Here is a 22305-nt window from a genome sequence, read left to right as displayed (position 1 = left end):
GCTCCCTAGATCGACAGGCAGAGCACAATGTCACTTCTCTGCTAGCCTCTAGCTACAGTAACACTAGCACTTGGAGTCCTGTTCTGACTTGTGATCCTTAGTTCAAGTCATTTCACTTCTTCCCAGTGGAGGAAACACAAATGGAGCAAGTCGTGGACGCCACGAAAGGTTGTGGTGCTTGTAGTTCTTACACAGAATGGGTTTCCAAACAAGCCTCCCTGGTACAGTGTATCATTTCAGAGGCCCAAGAAGAAGTCTGAGTACTCACAGAAGCAGAAACATTAGCAACCAGTTGCTTCTTAAACGAAAGAAAGACAAAAAAAAAAGGCATTGAGATATAATTGACATACCATACAATCGACCCATTTAAAACGTAACAGTGCTTTTTAGTATATGTACAGAGCTGTGCAACTATCACCACAGTCAGCTTTAGGACATTTTCATCATCTCCAAAAGAAACCCCAAACCCACTGGCAGTCACTTCCCATTTCCCTCCAGTGCCCCCAGCTTTAGGCAACAATTAATCTATTTTCTGTATCTATACATTTTGCCTTCTCTAGACACTCATATAAATGGAATCATACGATATGTGGTCTTTCTTTCATTCAGTGTAAAGTTTTCAAGGTTCACCCATATTATAGCACATATCAGTACTCTGTCTGTTTTTATTGCCAAATAATATTCCATTGTATGGATAGACGATGTTTTATTTATCCAGGTGTTAGTCATTTGGACCAGTTCTTCTGAACTCCCTTTTGCATTTGGTTTTCACAGAGAAAGGACTTAAGAGTGACTTGATTGCACTTATAACTCAACAGTGAAAGCCTTGTAGGTGTTTCCTATGTGTACGTGATTTAGTCCATTTCATTGCCTAAATCAAAACGTGAAGACTTGAAACATTCCTATTTGAAAGTAGCAATATTCTTCATCTCTTCTAGTATATTGAATAGTACTGTTGAACTACTTACTGGTTCTGGTGGTTACTAGTTTTGGATTAATCACCTTTTGAACTTTTTTTTTTTAACATTTTTTTTTTGATTTATAATCATTTTAGAATGCTGTGTGAACTTTTTTTTTTTTTACAGTTATATCAAAAATATAAGTACACTGTTGAAACTGGGAAATGCAGATAGGCAAAATGAAATGACCTATCATCTCAGCACTCAAAGACAACTAAACTTAATATGCCTTTAAGGATCATTTATTTGTAAAAATGGTACATATTGATTATAAATTAGAAGAATGTAAAAAAAAAAAAAAAAAAAGGAAATCACTTTAAATCCCACCATGCAGAAATAACTACTTAATATTACGTTAAAAGTATTGCAGATTCCAGACATCTCTCCCTTTGTGTATATATAGGCAGAAGGACAGATGGATGGCTGAACAGATAGGAAAAAAATACATAAATGAAAACGTTTTTCTTTATTTTTTTTTTGAGGGGAGGGAGGCAATTAGGTTTGTTTGTTTGTTTGTTTATATATTTTTATTTTTAAAATGGAGGTACTGAGGATTGAAGCTGGACCTCGTGCATGCTAAGTACACACTCTACCACTGAGCTATATACCCTTCCCCCTAAATATAATATTATAATAATGATTTTTAACAAAAATAATATTTACTTGAATTTTACAGAAGTTTTGTGTTCAAAATAGGGATCTGAGCACATCTTGCAATTTCAGTCCTTTCCCCCAAACTCCAGAAATGATAGGAACAATACATATTTAATGTATTCATAGATGTGCTCTGAAACAAGACGAGTCCTCAGAGATTGCGAGAAATTCCCAACAAAAATCAGATGGGATTCCGCTGAAGAGGGAAACGGCAGTCCGTTGCGCACGTGGGAATCCAGCGTCTGCTTCTACCAGGAGAAGTGGGCGCTCCGCTCTCGGATGGGACGTGGTGGAAGGTGGCAGCCGAGCAGGCGGAGTCCTGGCCATCAGGGCTGGTAGACCAGGCGCAGCTTCCGGCCCGTCCTCCCTGCCCGCGCTCCGCTGTGTCCTCCCTCCGGCAGGTGCTGCAGCTGCGGCCACTGTCTCTAGAAGGGAGCAGCGTCTCAGAGCTCAGGCAGTGTCTCAAGTGGCCGGCAGGAGCAGGGAGAAATGAGGAGCACCTCGCCCTGAAAACTAGCTGCTGAGGCATCTTCCCTTGGGCTTGTTCTGCCCGTCTTCCAAGCTCACTGAAAACCACATGGAGCATCAGCTCCAACAGTCAAATCCGTTCTGCTCTCAACTACACCCCTGACTCCAAGGTCAGCTGCCGAAGTAGGGAACATTTCAGTCTACTAGCAACCTCAGTGGAAAGACTGGATCTGTGGTAAATAATCCCCAGATAGTTGAGTAGCACCTTGAAATAGAGTGAATAAAACAGAAGAACTTCAGTTTATACTGTATAGCACAGGGAAACATATACAAGATCTTATAGTAGCTCACAATGAAAAAGAGTATGAAAACGAATATATGTATGTTCCTGTATGACTGAAGTATTGTGCTGTACCCTGGAAATTGACACAACATTGTAACTGACTATAATTTAATAAAATTTTAAAAATTAAAAAAAATAAAAGAAGGTATAAAACAAACAGAAGAACTTCACTTGAGGAAACGTAGCTAAGAGAATTGGACAAAAACTTTAGAATAAGCATAATTAATACTATCAGAGAGATGCAAGGACGTTGTATCCGTGAAGCATGAACAGGTATCACAAAAGTGAACTAAACTGGAGAGCTTAACAATGAAAAACATAACTGTTGAAATAAAACAGTAAGTGGGTAGAATGGCAGAGTGGAAACACTGAAAAGGGAATGGTGTGCTGGAAGACTGGACGGAGATGTGTTGTCAGAGAGCAGTAGGAAGAGGAAGCAGGTGCAGGAATGAAAGACATGGAGGGAAGGTCAAGTGTTAACATCAGCCTAGTGGAAGTGACAGGGGAAAGCAGAGAAAACGGACAGTAGGTATGGCAACTTTTTTTTTTTTTTTTTTTGTTATTCTTACAACTGCCATTCTCTAACCCTTCTCTGCTAGCCAGGCTTCCCATTATAGATGCTGACCATGCCCACCAAATGCTTTTCCAGCCACCCTTGCGCCTGGGGCATGGATGTGTGATCCAGTCCTGATCAGTGGGCCCTGATGGGAGTTCTGCGAGGAGACTTCTATGAGTACGTCTCCACAACACCAAGAGATGCACGAGGAACAACAGCTTCCTGTGTCTGGATGCGGTTGTGCGAGGATACACTGTCCGGAGTTGCAGTGGTCATCTTGCAACCACACGGGGACAAAAGCAGTGCTGAAAATGGCTGAAAAGAAAGATGGCCCTTGAGTCCTTGTATACTTTAGGTATTAATCCCCTGTATATTTTAGACATTGCAAATGCCTCCTTCTATCCTGTCACCTGTTAACTTTGTTTATGTGGTATCTTTCATGGATAGAAATCGCTTTGATGTAATCAGATTCTTGTTTGTTTTCCCGTACAGTTTGTACTTTTGATGTTTGAAGTTCTTCTCTAGGTCTCAAAGTTCATCCTACATTTTTTTTCATCAGTTGGCTTGATGGCTTTATATTTAGTTCCTCAGCTCATCTGGAGTTCACCCTTCTAGATGCTGTCCAGTTTTATTTTTCTCCCTAGAGTAGACAAGTTTTTCCAACTCCAGCTAATAAACAATCTCTTCTCTCCCCACGGATTTGTGGTGCCTCCTTTATTGTATATCAAGTTCCCATTATAAATGGGTCCTTCTCAGAGTTCTCTGTTTTGTTCCTTTTGTCTATGGCACCGACACCCACCTATTAAGGCCTTGCAATGTGTCTTAATATCTGGTAGGGCAAGCCTCCTCTTCTCCATTTCCTCTTCTTTTTTAAGGTTATCTCAGCCGTTTGTGAACCTTTCTCCTTTACATAAATTTTAGAGTATTTTTATCGTTTTTAGTTAAAGAAAAACAACTTGGATTTTTGTTCGTGATTTGTAGATTTGGAGAGAGATGCTGAACAGGGTAAAGAAGAGAAAGCCTGTGTAGAGTCATGTCATAATGACATTTCAGGGCATCAGAAATAAAAGAACATTCTCAAAGCTATCAGAGAAAGCAGATTTCTGAGAAAAGAATAAAAATCAGATTGGTATCTGATTTTTCTTCAGCAACATCAGACACACAAGAATGCAGTGCAGCATGTGGGAAAAACAGAGCTTCATTTTGTGTGTGTGTGTGTGTGTGTGTGTGTGTGTGTGTGTGTGTGTGTGTGTTTCCAGAAAACTTCATGATGTACCTTTAAATTCAAGCTTGATAGCACAGGGAGGCCAGAAAACTCAACTCTCTCTGCCCAGAAGTTTTACAAATTATCTATACATTCAAGGGAGAAAATGCATAAATAAAATAATTGAGACCATTTATAACTTAAGTGAATAATAATAGGCATATGTTATGGACCAATATTACTTACATTTGATATTTCGGTTTTATGCAATTCCATGTTTTATGAGCTTTGGAGCTAACCCAAACATTGGAGTGAGGAGATGTTATTTCACATGTCAAAAGAAAAGTTTTGACATAAAAGAATTTGATATCTCAAGGAGCTATCTCTGCCAAGAAATACAGCAAGGAGGGCTACAGCTTATGATAGAAAACAGGGAATGTCAAATTTAACTTGAGACCTTTGACTCTGCGTGATCAACGCTCTTCCTTTAGCTGAATGGGTTTTAAATATTTTGTATCCTTGTATTTCTTATCAGCATAAAGAATGGCAATTCACTGACACTGAAACTCCTGTATAAACAAAGTATTTCTAGATGAAGAATGAAAGCAGGAAGAAACAATGAGCTACAAGAAGAAACCATGAGCAAATAAATGAGTGGAACTTATCACCTTAGTATCGATTGGACTAAAAAGTTTTAAAATAGTTATGAACCAACATTCCCATCATACCAGCGTGGTAGGTATATTATAGTGGGGCAGGGAGCTCTCAGGATAAAGTAAAAACATGCTAAAGGATCTTGGAATCCTGTGTTTTTAAGAGGGAGATATAGATTTTGATTAGTTCTAAATATTATTAGAAAAACAATGTTTAAATTATGTGGGCAACAGTTTAAAGGTAGCCACTAGAAGATTAAAAGTTGAGTACAAAAAAAATTGAAGAAATGATCAATCCAGTAGAAGGCAGGAACGTGGCAATGAGGAGAGAAGAAGAAAATACATGAAATAGAACACCCCCAAAATGGTCAAAATGAATAAAAAATAGTTTATAGATTATCATCAAGAAAATGGGTTAAAATGCTAATTTTTAAAAAGCTCAGCTTGGATTAAAATCACCCGCACATATCACAAGCTAGCTGTATGATATTTATAGGAGGCACATGTCAAACAACATAGAGAGCCCGAGTATTAAATAGAAAAAGATATAGCAGGGAAATAGTAACTAAAAGACATCTGGAGTAGCAATTAAATTTTAAGAGGAAATTTCAGTTTTTAAAAGGAAGACTCCATCTACGATCATGCAGATAATCTCAATGCTATTAATATTAAGTAAATACAAAATAACAAGATACTATTTCACTTAGATTGCACCTTACATTTACACAATGTTACATGCCACTTAGATCGCCCAAAGTGTCAAGTACTGGTGAGGATATGGAGAACATGGTACTCTGTCTGGTTGTTCAAAGAATTCTTTCTTTGATGTTTAATAACTCAACTAGGATACAGATCAGTGTCACCATTCTGCATCAGTTTTTTTTTTTCCTTCCTGGAACATGGTTTGCTATTTCCATCTATAACTAATTTCTTTATTTGTAAAAGAGAAATTTTTAAAAATTATTTCTCTGGATAAGTTTCCTATTTCATTTGTTAGGTTCTTTACTTCAGGGACACCAGTTAGCTTTACGGTAGATGCTTTTGTTCTTTGTGTCTGTTATTATCTTTATAGTCTAAGAATTCCCCAAAGTCTGTAAACTAACGAATTACAGTCATGGAACAGTGATATCAGGACAGAAGCAAACTCGACCCAGGTCTCGTAGGAATAAGGAAAATAAAACTCTGCTGAAGATGAGCTCACAGTCCAAAGTTACGAACACATGAGAAAACAATCCTCCAGGAGGGAGAGGCAGCAGACACAACAAACTGCAGGAGCAGATCCGCAGGAATATCAAATAATTATCAGACATGGATTATAGGCTTCAGTTTAAATGACTAAGGACGTGAAAGAAGGAACCCAAAGCGTAAGAAAATAGTACAATTCTTTGAAAAGGGGACAGTTTTGGAAAAGGACCAAATAAATCTTGTAGAAATGGAACTAAAATTTTCAATTTGATCAAAATGATTGCTTAGTAGATGGGCTAAATAGCAGATTAGAAGCAGCTAATGATATAATCAGTGGAATATTAAATAACTTTTTTTACAAATTGCCTAGAATGTAGCACAGAGAGATAAAAGGATAGAAAATATAAAAGAGAGTAGGGTATAGCTCAGTGGTAGAGCGCATGCTTAACATGCACAAGGTCCTGGGTTCAATCCCCAGTACCTCCGTTAAAAAAAAAAAGTTAATATAAATAAATAAACCTAATTACCTCCCCTCCAAAACAAACAAAGAGAAAATATAAGAAGTGTGGTGAAAAGAAGCAGATAGTCGAATGGTGCTGTCCAATAGAAATATAACATAAGTATATATCTTAAAAATTCCTGGTACCAACATTAAAGAACATAAAAAGGAACAGGTGAAATTAATCCAAAATATTATCATTTCAACATATAATTGATATAAAAATTATGAATGTTACCTTTTTTTATACCTTCTTTAAAATGCTGTGTGTATTTTGCGTTTTTACATCAAGTTCGATTTGGACCAGCCACCTTTCAAGTGCCCAATAGCCACATGTGGCTGGTGACTACTGTATTGGACAACATAGATCTAACTTAACATCTTAAAGGGTTTCCAGGAGAGAAGAGACAATATTTGAAGAAATAATGGCTGAGAAATTTTCCAGGATTAATGTAAGGCATGAATCCTCAGACTCAGAAAGTCTTCATCAGAATGTAAATATTTTGTAGTGAAACCGTGAAGAGCCTAGAACAGAAAAGATGTTAAAACTAACCCGAGAGAAAAGATGGATTACCTACAAAGGACCTTCAGTTCAACTGAAAACAGTCGTTTTCAATATCTTCAAAATACTGAGTCAAAATAAGTGTCAGTGCAGGACCTTTATATCCACTGGAACTATCAATTAAGAATGAGAGTAAAATAAAGGCGTTTTCAGTTAAAGACGAAGTTTATCAGCGGCAGACTTTCACTGAAGGAGAACTGTAATAAAACACAAATACAACAAGGAAGTCTGGGGACAGGTGGCAATATGAAAGAGGATTTCTAAAGAGAGATGGAAAGATAATAATGACATACTTTGTGTACTCCTTAGGGTTTGTTTTTTTTTTTTTTTTCTTCTCTCTATCTCTAGAGCTCTGATGGCAGGGAGTGGGTAGAGTTGAGGAGTCAGTGCTAACTCTGACCTGCTGACCTTACCTCCTGGTCTGTCTGCTGCACAGAGTATGAGGCAGAGAAGGAAGTGGGGGAGTATATGCTGTTGAATTAGCAGGATAGTACATTATAGTCTTCCCCTATTTGCTCAATAATGGGATACAAAGAAAACAGTGAAAAATTAACAGGTATATAGAGGAAAGAAATCATTTTGGAATACAAGGTAACATGGAGGGGGTGGAGAGTAGGGCTTTGTAACGTGTTTGGGAGTTGAGTTGGGACAGAAAGAAGATTGACAGAGAAGGAAGAGAGGCAAGACCGAGGGTGAGGAAGTTTAGATGAGAAACAGAACCAATAGTTGCTTGTCACGCTGTTGCTATAAAAATCACTAGTTAAAGATTTGTTTAGCCCTCCAAGAGGGCTCCCTGAGGAGGCAGAGGAGTGGGTGCCACAGCTAATTTAATCAGCAACTTGATTATGAATTTAATAGCTGCCATTGAATGAGCACTTACAAGTGTCAAAGTGGTGAAGTGTTCTAGTGTCTTTGAAAATTCAACCTTCAAACAAGTCTGTGAAGTAGTTTTTTTTTAATTGTGGTGAAATACACATAACAAAATTTACAATTTCAAGTGCAGAGTTCTGTGATATTAAGCACATTTACGTTGTTGTGCAGCCATCAAGTGAAGAAGATTTTTCAAGTAGTTTTACCAATGACCAAACTTAGTCTCAGAGAGTTTAAGTGATTTGCTGTTAGTTGGTAGTAGAGCAAAGATTTGTGCTCTCTGTTTGTCCAACTTTAAATTCCATACTCTTTTTCTACCAAATCTAGTGCCTTTGCTAAGAGTAACTTGAAAGTCTTCAAAAATTATAAATCTAGGGCAGGAACTTGAATGACTTACTGGTCTTCCAATTAGAAATATGATTTGGGAATAAAAAGAAGTCTAGTGAAATGTAGACATTTCTAGTGAAATGTAGACACAGTGATATTGAAACCAGGATTTGGTTTTCTGGCCCAAATAATCATTGAATGGCTTATACGTATTCCTGATTTTTTCCCATGCACCACATGCCATATGTACTGCTATTTAAATTGACCCACTTTGTTTTTCATTGTAACTTTATGTCTCAAACTTCAATAGAAAACCTGTAGTATTATTGGCCATAACTAGAATGGATTGAAAATATAGGGGATTATTTTTAATGGGATGGCATGGAAGGTCTCTTTGTAGAAATGATCTTTAAGCTGAAACCCAGGGCGGGAATATAGAGGCTTTGAGGTGGAAAAGAACTTAGCATATTTGAAAAAAAAAAAAAAAAGAAATAGAAGTAAGAAATAAAGGAGCCGGCTGAGCAGAGTGAATAAGGGGCAAAGTGATGAGTTGGAGTCAGAGAAATAGGTAGGGGCCAGATTATGGAATACTTGGTGGACCCTAGTAAGGGAGTGCTAACCAGATTCTCACAAGGATCAGAATATCAGATACATGTAGAGAAGGCGTGAAGAAGCCCAATGTAGAGACAAATGACAAGTCAACTGCCAGAGGGTGAAGGGGAGCTTTTGGTGACGTTGAGAATGCCATATTCCTGAGAATTACTTACACGTGTAGTACTGCTTAGTTTAGGAACATTGCAGTCAGGGGAAGGCGACTGACTACTAAGCAGTAGTTAGTGATCCCCACGACGTAACTTACTTGTCACTGTTGCGTAATGAAGATGCCAGAAGGAAAGAAAATAACTTTCATTCAACATGTCCCCATATTATCTTAGCTCTTATCCTTTCAACAACCTTGAGAAGTAGATTTTATTATCCCTGTTTTCCAGATGGGAAAACTAAAGATCAAAGAAATTAGGAAACATGTTAAAATCACCAGCTACTAAATGGCGGGCCTGGAATTTGCGAGCAAGAGGGTGACTCCAAAGTCCATGGTCCTTTTATTACATTGTCTGCTTGATGATACAGTTTGAGAGATTATGAAAAATGTACAACTTAGGCTTAGAGATCACTCTCTTGGACTTGGGGGGAAGAAAACCGAACTGATCAAAGGTAACTGGTGCAGAATGGCCATCATTCAAAAGTCCACAAATGACAAATGCTGGAGAGGCTGTGGAGAAAAGGGAAGCCTCCTACACTGCTGGTGGGAAGGCAATTTGGTGCAGTCACTGTGGAAAACAGTGTGGAGATTCCTCAGAAGACTAGGAATAGACTTACCATACGACCCAGCAATCCCACTCCTGGGCATATATCCAGAAGGAACCCTACTTCAAAAAGACACCTGCACCCCGATGTTCATAGCAGCACTATTTACAATAGCCAAGACATGGAAACAGACTAAGTGTCCATCAGCAGATGACTGGATAAAGAAGATGTGATATATTTATACGGTGGAATACTATTCAGCCATAAAAATAACAACATAACGACATTTACAGCAACATGGATTTCCCTGGAGAATGTCATTCTATGTGAAGTAAGCCTGAAACAGAAAGAAAAATACCATATGAGATCGCTCATATGTGGAATCTTAAAAAAAATAAAAGAACATAAATACAAAACAGAAGCAGATGCATAGATATAGAATACAAACTTGTGGTTGCCAAGGGGGCGGGGGGTGGGAAGGGGCAGACTGGGATTTCAAAATTTGTAGATATGACAGGCATATGTAGAGTAGATAAACAAGATTATATGGTATAGCACAGGGAAATATATACAAGATCTTGCGGTAGCTCACAGCGAAAAAAAAACGTAACAATGAATATATGTATGTTCATGTATAACTGAAAAATTGTGCTCTACCCTAGAATTTGATACAACATTGTAAAATGACTATAACTCAATAAAAAAAAGTATTAAAAAAAAGGTAACTGGTGTAATTAACTAGACTCTTGCATCTCCTGGGAGATCCCTGCCTAGCTCCAAATAGTAGAAGCACTAGGGAGGGGCTCATAAGCATGACCATTCATTCAGAATCTTAACAACAATTAGAGAAGGCAGTGTGGAACCAGTAACTAGGGAACATTTTCAGGAGATTAACTAGTAGGTAATAATTAGCTGTGGTAGCAGTGGTTGGACAAAATAGAGGAATCAAGTTAGGGGCCCAGGAAGCTGAGCAGGTGATGGTATTGTAATAGATATGCTGACGGACTTCATGTAGGTAAAAAGGACATCCATTCTCTGTGAATCTCCCCTCCCTTCTCCTGGGTGACTTTTGGGCAAATCTAACTTTATGTCATTTATAATGATTAAATGTCCAGTCGTCTTTACTTTCTGCTCAGTTTTGCTGTGAAGCTAAAACTGCTGTCAAAAACTTAAGTTTATTAATTAAGAAACAAGTCCAGTCTAGCCTAAATCAAAATTTTAATTTTATATCTCATTTAAAGCTTCTCCCCTCCCTAACTCTCAGAGAGCTGAAAATTTGTGTTTAGCCTGTACTTTCACTCTTTTCTTTCTTTCTCCTCTCTCACTCTGCTGTTTCTGGGTCTCTTTCTTAAAGATAAATAAACTGCCTAACCCAGACACAGAGGAGTGCAACCACTGGTTCCCTTTACAGTTCCCTTTAGGGGACAGTATATTGCGTATTTGGATTGTCTTCACCTGGAGAAAGATCTTCCTCAAACTGAACTGCTTCTAGACACTGTTAGTATCTCCTTTAACCCTCAGTGGGCACATAGAATGTCTTTTTTTCCTTCCACTTAACAGCTTTTCAGGTATCTGTGATTTTAGTTGAAGGCACTGGAGGCATTGGAAAGAAAAACCCGTTTTTTCTTTATTGAGCTGGGGAGTTCGAGTAGCTGTCAGATTTCTTTCTGACCCCTCATAATTGAGTGAATGGGAAAAAGATGATATTTCACTTTCTAAGGTCTGTTTTCTCCAACACTGGTGCTTTTAATCACAGGTTGGCGGCTAGTAGTCTAGCCTGGAAAGAGAGAGAGAGAGAGAGAGAGATAGAGGGAGGGAGGGAGAGAGAGAGAGAGTGTGTTTGTGTCCCACGTGTTGCTGGACACTGGAACGCATCTGAATGGTGCCATTCTTCGTCTGCCACATAGTGAGCATTTTATAAGATCGTTTATTGCCCTGAATGAATGGCTAAATGTGGAAGCTACAAAGAAAGCCGAACAGCTTTCACTGAGTACCTAGCCCGGTGCTCAAATACTCTTCTCAAGGGCAAGCAAAGGGAGCTGGGGTGTTGAGGTCTCTTTTGGGATGGGTGGGGACTTGCCTTGGGCTCCTATTTTTAGGCACTACCTCTTTAATTCGCGGGGAGCCGCTAGGCGGTGCTGGGGAGCCTTGCATGGGGGCAGCAAGCTCTCCAGCGCCCCTCCTCACTCCTCTTCCCCCGCCCCTCGGAGAGACTACAACTCCCGTGGTGCTCTGGGAGTGGGAAGGCGGGGCAAAAGGAGAGGGACGCGAGGGCGGGCCTTCCGGGCGTGTGCTTCCGGCGTCGGCGGCCGTGGCCGAGGACTGTGTGAGAGCGGTAAGATGGCGGCGGCGGCGGTGGTAGAGTTCCAGAGAGCCCAGTCTCTACTCAGCACCGACCGGGAGGCCTCCATCGACATCCTCCACTCCATTGGTAAAGGTCGCCGCGCTCCCTCTCGGGCCCCGCCGGCTCAGCCCGGCCTGAGTCGGTCGGCGGCGGCGGAGCGGGGCCGGGCTAGCCGGCTCTGGTGCTGCTGACTCACTGTGTGTGTGAGGGGGGCCGGGTCGGGGGCCCAGGCCGCTCGGAGCTCCCTGGAGCCTCCTGGCTCCCACCCCGGTGGGAAGCCCCCAGGCAACCCCGGCGTCCACTTGCCGGCTGCTGACTCACGGTGGGCTCAGCGTGGGGTGGGAGTGGGCCGAGCCGGGGCCCCACCACTCCCCGGTCTGGTCTCCTGCTCTGGCCCGTGCGGGCTGGCCGGGGACCGTGAGCGGTGCCGGCCGGCGGGCTTGTTGCGAACTGGGCTGAGAGCCTCTAGTTGCGGGCTTTGGCGAAACCCGCTCCGGACAGGCATTTCCCGCCGTTGTTATCAGCACAGCCTGCTCGGGTGGGAGTGCGAGCGCTCTGCTCTTGGAGTTGCGTTCCGCGGGACGCTGGGAGCTGCTACTTCTCCTAGCCCCACCGCAGAGGCTCCATTACGAGGGGACCTCTTTCTGAGTGTGGTTTGAAATACCGAGGGGACACACACCTCACATTGGCATTTGGTTTGGGGAGGTGGCCAAGACGTTCCTCTGCCCCCGTGTAGGGTGGGACCGCCCGGCTAGAGGAGATGACTAATCTCCCTAGTCTCCCTTATTGAGGTTGAAAGTGAGTTCGGGGAGTTAGTTGTCAGTCGCGGAGTTCAGGGAACTCTTTGGAACCGGCCGGCTGCACATTGCTGGAGAAAATTAAAGATAAATTTCTTAGCACTGTAGTACGATTGTCTTACGCCTTGCACACAACAGGAAAACTGAAATGGGAGCCCCAGCCGGTCGCTTCCGACAGTTTTCTACTGGGATTCAGGTGTGAACAGAAATAAATTTATGATGACAGAGAGGGCTTTTAACATTCATGCATAAAGGGTTCAATTAGGGCAGGGGCTAGCTCTTCACTGCCCATGTAGTAATGTGACATTTTAAATGTAGCTTGAGAAGATTCGAATCGTATCAACAAGTAGTATGAGAATGCACGTGTAGGTGGGACCTCCAGGATGTTGGCTTTTATGTTCACTCACTAGTTCGTTGGTACTGCTGAGTTGCCTGGAGGAAGGACAGTGACATAGTCTTGATGTCTTTATTTTGAGGCGGGGGTACTAGGAAAGAGGAGGAAGTGATGCATCAGTGAATGGATGATATTGTTAAATAAAGGGTGTTTCAGTTTAAAGTTCTGGTCTTGACTTAAGTCAGTTACAGTTATAGAACCAGTATAACAGTCACTGTTATGCATTATTTTTAGCCTGTGAATACGGACTATTTAGAACTAATGTGAGAAGCATGGATTTTAATTTTGTGCCTAGTGCCTAATATTTTGTCTTTTATAAAGTAGGAATTATGGTAAACATTGTAATTAGAATATTTCTTGCTTACCCACTATATTAGGAGAGAGTTCACTGAAAGCTTCCCTGTTAGAGCAAGCTTGAGTCATGATGGTTGACAGCCTTACTTTTTCCGGACTCCATCATGGAGTATCAAAAGCTGGGTTTTTGTCAAGTCATGATGCTTTGTAAGAGAAATGATAACTAGTGATGATCACTAAAATTATGACTACAAACTTGAAGAGGCTGTTCAATGTTTGAGTGGTAGAATAGTTATTATTGACTGTTGAAAGTGGAGCAGATAGCACAAAGTTATTTTAACAGGTCCTGAATCCCTTATAAAGTAGCACTCCCTCTTAAGGATCACACTGGAGCTTTGACAGGATTGCTTTTCTTGAATAGCTTTGTAGAATTGTTTATCCCTACACACCCATCAGCCAAGTTTATTGAAAGACCTTTGACTTTATAGTTACCAGTAACTAGGTCACTTGATTTTAGTTTGTGGCATGTAAATGCACAGGTATGTTTAATATTTTCACGTAACATAGTGTCTAGCAAGGGGCCTCCCCCCACAAGTTTGAACAACTTGTTTTGTTGGAGTTTTGCACCAACTAAAGTGACTTCAACAGAAATCTCAGGGTATGTGGGTAAGGGAAATTCTAAATGGCAGAATGAAAAGTCACATTTAAAATTAAAAGGAATCCATTTTTATGATTTACACGGGGCATGTCCTAAGTGATCATCTTGCTTTTTCTTGTTAGAGTATTTTTGTTTGTTTGTTTTTTAAGACTTTCTAGAATTTGTCTTTTGGCAACTGCTTAAATTTGTAATGGATCTGGTGAGAGTGAAATTTCTCTGAGTCCTCATTTTCTGTCAGAATTTTAAGAGGGTTTGCGTTTTCCTCTCCCAGTAAAGCGTGACATTCAGGAGAATGATGAGGAGGCCGTGCAGGTCAAAGAGCAGAGCATCCTGGAGCTGGGGTCTCTCCTGGCGAAGACTGGACAAGCTGCGGGTAAGTGCTGCTGATGGGTTGCTCTTTCTTGTACCTGAAATGCTGGGTGAAGTTTTGCTTTTTCGTTGGGGAGTGGAGGAACATAGGAATGCACCCACACGGTTTATTGATGGGGTAATTCAATTTTATTGCCAACTTGTTGAGCTTCAGTTTTCTATCAGGAAATTAAGAGGCCTTTAAATTCAGTTCTTTCATGGAAGAGTTTTGTCCTGCAGGTGAGGGGAAAATCCTATTCCTATTGGGATATAGCGACCTGTGATTTGTTCCTGGTTTGGATTTTCACTTCATTCCCTGACATGTGGTCAGCAGCAGCAGCAGTCTTCAGTGGTTTGCACAGAGCTGTTCCAATGTGTTTAAGGTGGATAGTGACTCTAGGCCCCTGCCTTGAAAATGACTAGGGATTTTGTATCCAAGGAAGTGGCTTGCTGTTCTTTTTTCGTGATACACAATGAGTAAGACATTAAATGGGGAGAACCTCCACAAGATTTCTCCACTGATACCTAGCGCTTTGTGCCTGTTGTTGCCTAGACTGAACTTTTGACTTTCCTGGCTTGAGATGCTATTCTGATGATGGGTGTGTCCTTGGAATGACAGAGTCCCATTGACCAGGAAGGGCCTTTGACCAGTAAAGTGGTAATAGTATTTAGAGAGAAGCCTGCTTAAATTTAAAATAGATGATTTTTGTCAACTTTAAAGTGAATTTAGAGCTTGTCTGATTAGAATGGATTAAGCTTTGGTAGTGACCTCATGAATTACTTTGCCCCAAATTATGTTGTTATCCAAGAGAATGATAGGTATAACTTAGCAGAACTTCTTGCACTTGAGAATAAGATCTTTCCCAGTTAAAGATGATAAGTTATTAATTATTAGGCTCAATCAACAGAAAGTTGAGTAAAGTTTTATAAAATTGGGAGGATATGTTTATATGGATCTTGTATCATATTTAAAGTATTAAAAATACCTGTAATTTAAAAAAAAACCAGTTTTTGAGTGTTTACTATGAATTAGTTACTGGTTTAAGCAGAAGCAGAATTTAGCTTATTGACTGCTCGAAACAATTTGGTAAGGTAGATACTGTTACTCATTTTATACCTGAGGAAACTGAGCACAGAAAAGTTAAGTATCTTGCTTAAGGGGACTCAGCTAGTATGTGGGAGAGTTAGGATTTGAACCCATGGATGGAGTCCTGCTTCAGCGCTCATGACCTTGGGGCATAATGGCTGTTGCTTTTCCATCATTATCCACTTACGGGTTATCAATGGTAGGTGCTGGTTTTTTTGTGTTAGGCTGACTTGTTTCCTGTTTAACGTATTTCTGGATTCCTTTTGCCTGTCAGTTAATTTGAGCTTGAGGGTTGTAGAACAGTTTTGATAATTAGTGCACACAAAATATAATTAATGAGGTAATTTTCCTGAGATAATTAGAAAGCCAGGTGAAATGATTTTTCTTCTGTTGAACTATCCAAATGTCTGTTTTCCTCCAGTAGCATAGATCATTAAAAGCAGCATGTAGTATAGTCAGTGTTTCAGAAAATTTGTCCCAAAATGTTACTATTTTGCTTGGAATTGCTGTTGCATGCTTTACTCTCTCCTTATTCCTTGCCCTTCCCTCCCTATGACCTATACCTGAGAAGTCTATTGTACAGCTAAACCTATTGGAATTTGACAGGTGAGTCGTTAAGAACTTGCAAAAACATTTCCAGGTTCCTTGTCATTGTTTTCTAAGAAAGACTTTGATGAGTATAGTAAGGAAGCTTTGGGGCCTGTGTTCATTTACCTGTCTTTGCTATTAATAGTTGATCGGTTTGTGGTGTTTCCTTTGATTTTGGCTTTCCTGAGAACAGAAAATATGTCTGTTCTATTAATTTTCAATTTTGCTTTGTTATGCTTTTAGTATATGGCTAGCACTGCGCTATGTGCTCTACTCAGAAAGTTTAAGATAGGGTTCCTAACAGACAGCAGTCACTTGGGAATTAGTGAATACGACAATGTCTGATGGATAACAGTGACTGAAGATAGTGCTGATCATCGGCACACGTGATGCCTGAGCTCAGGATCTGTCGATTTCATAGCCTGAGACTCTTAAAAGGAATATGTTGAATTCTGTGAGGTTCTGAAAAGGAAGTTCTGGTCATACAGTTAAAAATAATTTCAGTAAGAATAGGATGAAGAAGTCAATATGATTCTATGAGAATTAAAAAAAAAAAAAGAAAACAGCATGTGTGAAAATGGAAAGAAATAGGGAATATACCCAAGAATGAGTAAGAAACAGTAGTAGACTAAAATGAAAAATGAACTCTTTTGGCAACTGAGGGGTCATTTGTTTCTCTTTTGGAGTAAGAAGAATAGTGCTTGGAGAAAATACTGTAATGCGAGCAGGTGCTAGAGAGAAGGGCAGACTTCTTAGCTCATGTTTTACTTCTGCCTTTTCCAGGAAGGAACATGATTTTCAAAAAAAAAGATAGAAATAACATCAGAGAGAGAGAATTAAAGCCAAAGCAGGTGAGAGGAGAGAATCTCTTTGAATAAGTTCAGGGCTCTAGGCTCTGACAACTTCTGTCTTTTACTGTCAGAAGAATAGTTCTAGCAGGTGTATTTTTAGAACCACTATTATTCTGAGAAAAATCATGGAGGATGGAGAAGTGTAAGGAAACTGAGGATGGGCAGACATTATTCCACTTTTCAAAAAGGTAATGAAAAAAGTAAATTCTAGATACTGTAAACTGGTAATCATCAGTAAAGTTCTGGGACAGGTTATTTGATAAGTAGGTTTTAATCACTTAAAACAGTGGGTTTATTAAAAATAGACTATTCCAGACTCACCTTAGCTCTCTTTGGTTGGCCTTATCAGACCAGCAGATCTGTAGGGCTCCACAGACAGTGGCTTGTCAGCTGTTGTTGTAAATAAAGTTTTGTTGGAACATTGTCAAGTCCACTTGCTTACATAGCGCCTGGGACTGCTTTTGCACTATGGTGGCTGAGTTGAGTACCCACCACTGAGACCATACAGCTCACAAAGCCAAAATCTGGCCCTTCCCAGAAAAAGTTTGCCAACCTCTGGGTTAGAAGAATGATACAGACTGCATGTCTGATGTAAGCAGGGTATTCAACAAGTGGATCATTTGTCAACCTGGAGGGATGTCTCTAGTACCGTGTCATAGGGGTTTGTCCTTGTTCTTCTGGTCAGCATCTGGCATTTTGGCTAAAGCCGTGTCAGAAAGTACATGACTCAGTACAGTAGGGGACAGGATCAAGATTCAGAGTTATTGCCAAAGGCCAGCAAGGTTAAATTCAGTATGGTAAGTATAAAGTTATATATGTATACTATTTATCAAAACAGAGGAAGCGGGGGAATTACCTGTCTATGCGAAAAGGTCTTATGGACTCAGTCTGAACAAAGAGTGCTATCAGAAAAAGCGAAGCATGTTGTCTTGTGTTACATGTGGTAGTCCGATCAGGAGAATTAAGCTATGACTGTACTGGTCTGACCCTATGTGGAACATTGTTTTGGGTACCACAAGTACATTTGCAAACTCGAGTTTATTCAGAGAAGGGCAATAAGGTGATACAGAATCTAGAAACCAGGACATTGGATGAACAGTTGAAATAGCTAAAGATGTTTAGCTTGGAGAAAGGGAAAGTGAGTGAGATATGAGTGACAGTTATCATCAGATACTTGAAGCCAAGTGGAAGGAGGGTATAGACTTGTGTTTCAGAAAAGAACAGTTTAGTTTGACCAACATAGGAATTGTCTGCTTTCTGAATATTTCTGTCACTAGATTTGTTCAGAATTGTTTAAGCATAGTAGGAAAATGCTATAGGAGAAGGCACATTGCACTAGACTACTTTTAAAAAACCATGATTATATAACATAATTGAAGTTTGCATAAGTGCAAAAGGAATTGGAGGGAGAGAAATCAGTGTAGCCAGGAGTTGGCATGGAAGATTCAATAGGACTTTAGCTGGATTTAAAAGGATATCTAAAATTTCCATAGATTGGGGTGATGGGAGGGATTCCAGGTGGGGGCGCAGCATGAGTGAGGCATGGAAGTCAGTACAGGAATGAATGGAGTGGCAGGATGGGAGAAAAATCTCAGATTGTGGGACTCACAGGTCAGCACTGGGGAGTGAAGAGGAAGATGAACTTTTCCACTCTGTATAAAGTTCCTTTTATACCTGACACAGTCCCGTGCATCCTGTGACCACTCAGGCAGATGAGGATTTCAGGACCCTGAATTAGCGTTCTCAGGAGGGGGAGGTTTGCTTGCCCTGAATTAGAGTTCTCAGGAGGATGAGTCTACAATTGGAGAATATTAAAGAGGCAGTGGCACTAAGGTAATTTTAACCTACATTTCGAAAGTACTTCCTTAGTTGTTTAGATGAAATATTCTCTCATTTTCATTCTTGTTTCTAAAGGTGCTCCCTTAGAATTACTATACCATCCTCTTTTCTTATACAAGGGGAAACAAACCCTCTGTGGTGGACACCTTTTCTGTCATAGTTTAAGATTTAGGTTTTGCAGATTAATGAGGAATTTTAAAAGGTATATTATAACTTTAAGGGGCAAACACTCTTAACTTTTATGTGAAAAGTTGATTCATAAGAGTGCCGTGGAGATGACATTGGTAAAAGGCTAACCCGGGGAGACTTGAGGAACCGAGGGAAAAAGGGAAACTGGAATTGAAAATCTGTTTAAGGGGAATAGCTAAGACAGACTTGGAAATTAAAAATAAAAAATTTACTCCTATACTGTGATAATTTTGTTGGTTGTGGGGAAGTGATTTTAGTCCAGGGTGGCAGAGACGTAGATATTTCATGTTCTAGAAAACTACTCTCTGAGAGTGTGAGTATTTTGCTGTTTATCTTTCATTAAGATGAGTGAATGAGACAGAGGCACACGAGCTTTTCCCAGGGCCCTCACACTAATCCAGTGGCTGGTTTTTGTTGTTAACTTACTTTTGCAACTCTGTTACCTGCTAAGAATGCTTTAAATTCCTACTAAGTTTCATTTTGACTGATTTCAGTGACTTAAGTACTGATTTTATGATCTTGGGTCATTTTTTAATTGGTATTTTGTCCCTAGTTATTGATGTATGTTTTTCCTGTCTGAATTGCCTTCCACACAGAGCTTGGTGGACTCCTCAAGTATGTGCGACCCTTCTTGAATTCCATCAGCAAGGCTAAAGCAGCTCGCCTGGTCCGATCTCTTCTTGATTTGTTTCTTGATATGGAAGCAGCTACCGGGCAGGAGGTAAGCTACTTTAATAACAGAAGGTAGACAGTATGGAGCAAAGTCTTGTTTCAGTGAAAGAAATGCCTGCACTGCGGTGCTAATGTGGAAGGGACAGCTGGGAGGCCAGCGCAGGACTTACCATGTCAGTTTCTCTTTGTTGCAGGGCATTTGATACTTTGGGTCTGTTCGGTGCTTTGCTTTGTAAGTGGAGATTGTCAGTGGTCCCTGGAATCCTCATTACATCAGGGTCACAAACTGATTCTTGTCTTTGAGGTGTTGTATTGCCACACCTTTGTAATGTTTTCTGTGTCTGTGGTACCTTTCATTCTGTGTCACAGAGCTCTTTGTGAGCACTAATTAAGTCTTGTGGCATCCCTTCTTGGCATGTTTTGTGCTGCGTTGACGCCTTTATTGAGGCGTGAGCGTCCATATGTGTGTGTCGCATGTGTGCGGAAGTGACTGGTATACCTGTACATGTCCTCTACAAGTTCTGAGGAGACCCTGAGATATGTTGAAGGGCGCCTCTTTGGAATCACTGAGCCTCTTCCAGTTCTTTTCAAAGATTACTGTATTTTCTGCGGTTCAGGAAGAGACACTCCTAAAGTTAAAACTCATCTGTAAAATGTGGCAGATTCAAGCAGGGTGTATGGTGGTTGCTTGAATGTCTTTGTAGGGAGAGTATAGTCTTTTCTATAGATGTATTGATGAGCACTCATTGAGCGCCTGCTATGTGTTAGGCACCGCTGCAGGTACTGGGGATGCGTTTGTAGCAACATATAGTTACTGATCATGAGGATTACATTTTAATGATGAAGGAAGGTAATAAATATATAAAATGTCAGGTAGTATAAAGACAGGGGTAGGAATTGGTAGTTGGTTGTTTGCCGTAGCCTCTGTGGGTGTAAAAAATACAAAAGGGCTTAGTGGATGTTCGGTAAATAATGAGGAACCTCAGAAACCTAGGACATATGGATCCCATTTTGAAATCATGTCTTTTGTAAAATGTGGTTTCTTGCCTTAATGATTCTGAAACCTAGTTTAAATACCATTATCTAACTTTGTAGAAAATTCATTTATAGAGAAGTCTTCAAATTCATTTGTTCCTGGCAGAACTGTTTTGTGATAGTAGATCAAAAGTAGATAATGTTTAGATGTCTGCCTTTTGAACCAAACTGTTAGAATTATTTTTAAATTAAAATAATTGAAAAAGAAATTTAAAAGAAAAAGTGCTTTTTTTTTTAAAGGATATTAGTCTTATCTAACCCTAACTTTTTTTAAAATTGTATTCTCATGAAAAAGTGACGCTCCATCTTTTGTTTGAATTAGGGTGCCTTAGAAATGTCAGCTTGAAATAGATTAATAAATGTTACTCGGAACATTTTAAGTAGACAAAATTAATTATCCAGACTGCTGCTTTGATACTGAAGTCTCTGGAATTTGTCCCTTCCCATAACATGGAGCTGACTCAGTGGTTAAAACTACATTTGTGTAATGATCGGTTCTCCTACTCCTGAATCCACATCATCCAGATCACAGTTTAGTGCTCTCCTGTGGTTGACTAGTGGGCTTGGCTGGCCTTTATCATGTGGCTCCATGTCTGGTGAGGCCCTCCCTGTAACTGTGTGTGTACATTGCAGTTGTTCATCGTGCTTTACTTTTTTGTTGGCTGTAAACCTTCCTTCCTGTTCTAGGGTGGAGGGAAACACTCAGGTATTGTGTCGTTTTATCATCAGTGTCATCTGAGTGCTAAGTAAGAGCTTTTAGGGTTTTTTTGTTTGTTTTTGATGATTAGCAGTTTAGCTTTTCATCAAGAGCCAGAGTCTTAATCCACTTAGCAGGACTTCTTTCAGTAATTATTGTGGATTTTAGGTTATTTGCTTGTTTTGGAACAAATTATGAATCATCCAGGTGGTTTTACCTGCACCTTAAACTCAACATAGCCAACTTCAGCATCCAACTATTTATTAAATTCTGTCAGTGCAACTTTCTTTGGTCTCTCTTCTCCATTTCTTTTGTATTTATTCTCTGTACAACTACCATCTAGTTTGGGTTCTAATTATTTCCTTTCTTTCCCCTGAAGTGTAGTTGTTGTAAAGTGGGCTCTTAATTATTTCTTTCTTAAACTACTGCAGAAGCCTCATAGCACCATTTTCAGAGGTATCCTACCAGGTAGCCCCCTGAACATTTTACTCCTCTCCCTGTTCACCCCACCCTTCAGCAGCTCTCCATTGCCCGCAGAACCAGGTGTTTCATGTTTTCCTACAACATGACTGAGCACAGCAGCCTCATTGCCCGATATGCTGCGAAGTGTACCAGCCATGTCCGCCGTGTTGTGTACCTGGCTGTTTGCTGAGCAAGCCCTGAATGTCGTCATGATACACCCTTCCATTCTGTGGTCCCGTCTTGAGTTCCATCTGCTCTAAAATCTTCCCTTGTTGACATCACTGTGATCTTAACTCTTTCAGTGATCCACGTTGTATTTTGTACATTATATTTCTGATTATTTGGCCTTGTTTGACGGTCACTTGAACATTTTTTTTATCTTCTTTACTGTAACATAGTCTCATTGAGATGAAGCACTGTGTATCTTGTACCACAGTGCCTTTCTCATTCCTAATTCATGGCTGT

At 40.2% G+C, this 22305-nt stretch overlaps 1 protein-coding gene and 1 long non-coding RNA gene across 3 annotated transcripts in view; both read left to right on the top strand.

Moving 5' to 3' along the window:
* The first annotated feature begins 1304 nt into the window (after positions 1-1304).
* Positions 1305-3675, top strand: LOC141573527 (uncharacterized). The gene is made up of 2 exons (XR_012499310.1): positions 1305-2953; positions 3074-3675. It is a non-coding gene; the product is annotated as an uncharacterized LOC141573527 (long non-coding RNA).
* Positions 3676-11856: 8181 nt separating this feature from the next.
* The window catches only part of PSMD11 (proteasome 26S subunit, non-ATPase 11), a 30841-nt gene continuing 20392 nt past the window's right edge, over positions 11857-22305 (top strand). For both annotated transcript variants that reach the window (XM_010958321.3, XM_074343046.1), the window contains exons 1-3: positions 11857-12016; positions 14344-14445; positions 19571-19695. In XM_010958321.3, coding sequence (XP_010956623.2) covers positions 11926-12016; positions 14344-14445; positions 19571-19695 — 318 coding nt within the window. In that variant the 5' untranslated portion in view covers positions 11857-11925. The remainder of the gene's footprint in view (positions 12017-14343; positions 14446-19570; positions 19696-22305) is intronic.

This window comes from Camelus bactrianus, chromosome 16, assembly GCF_048773025.1.
Source record: "Camelus bactrianus isolate YW-2024 breed Bactrian camel chromosome 16, ASM4877302v1, whole genome shotgun sequence".
NCBI classification, from domain to species: Eukaryota; Metazoa; Chordata; class Mammalia; order Artiodactyla; family Camelidae; genus Camelus; species Camelus bactrianus.
This window is presented reverse-complemented; position numbering and strand designations above follow the sequence as displayed.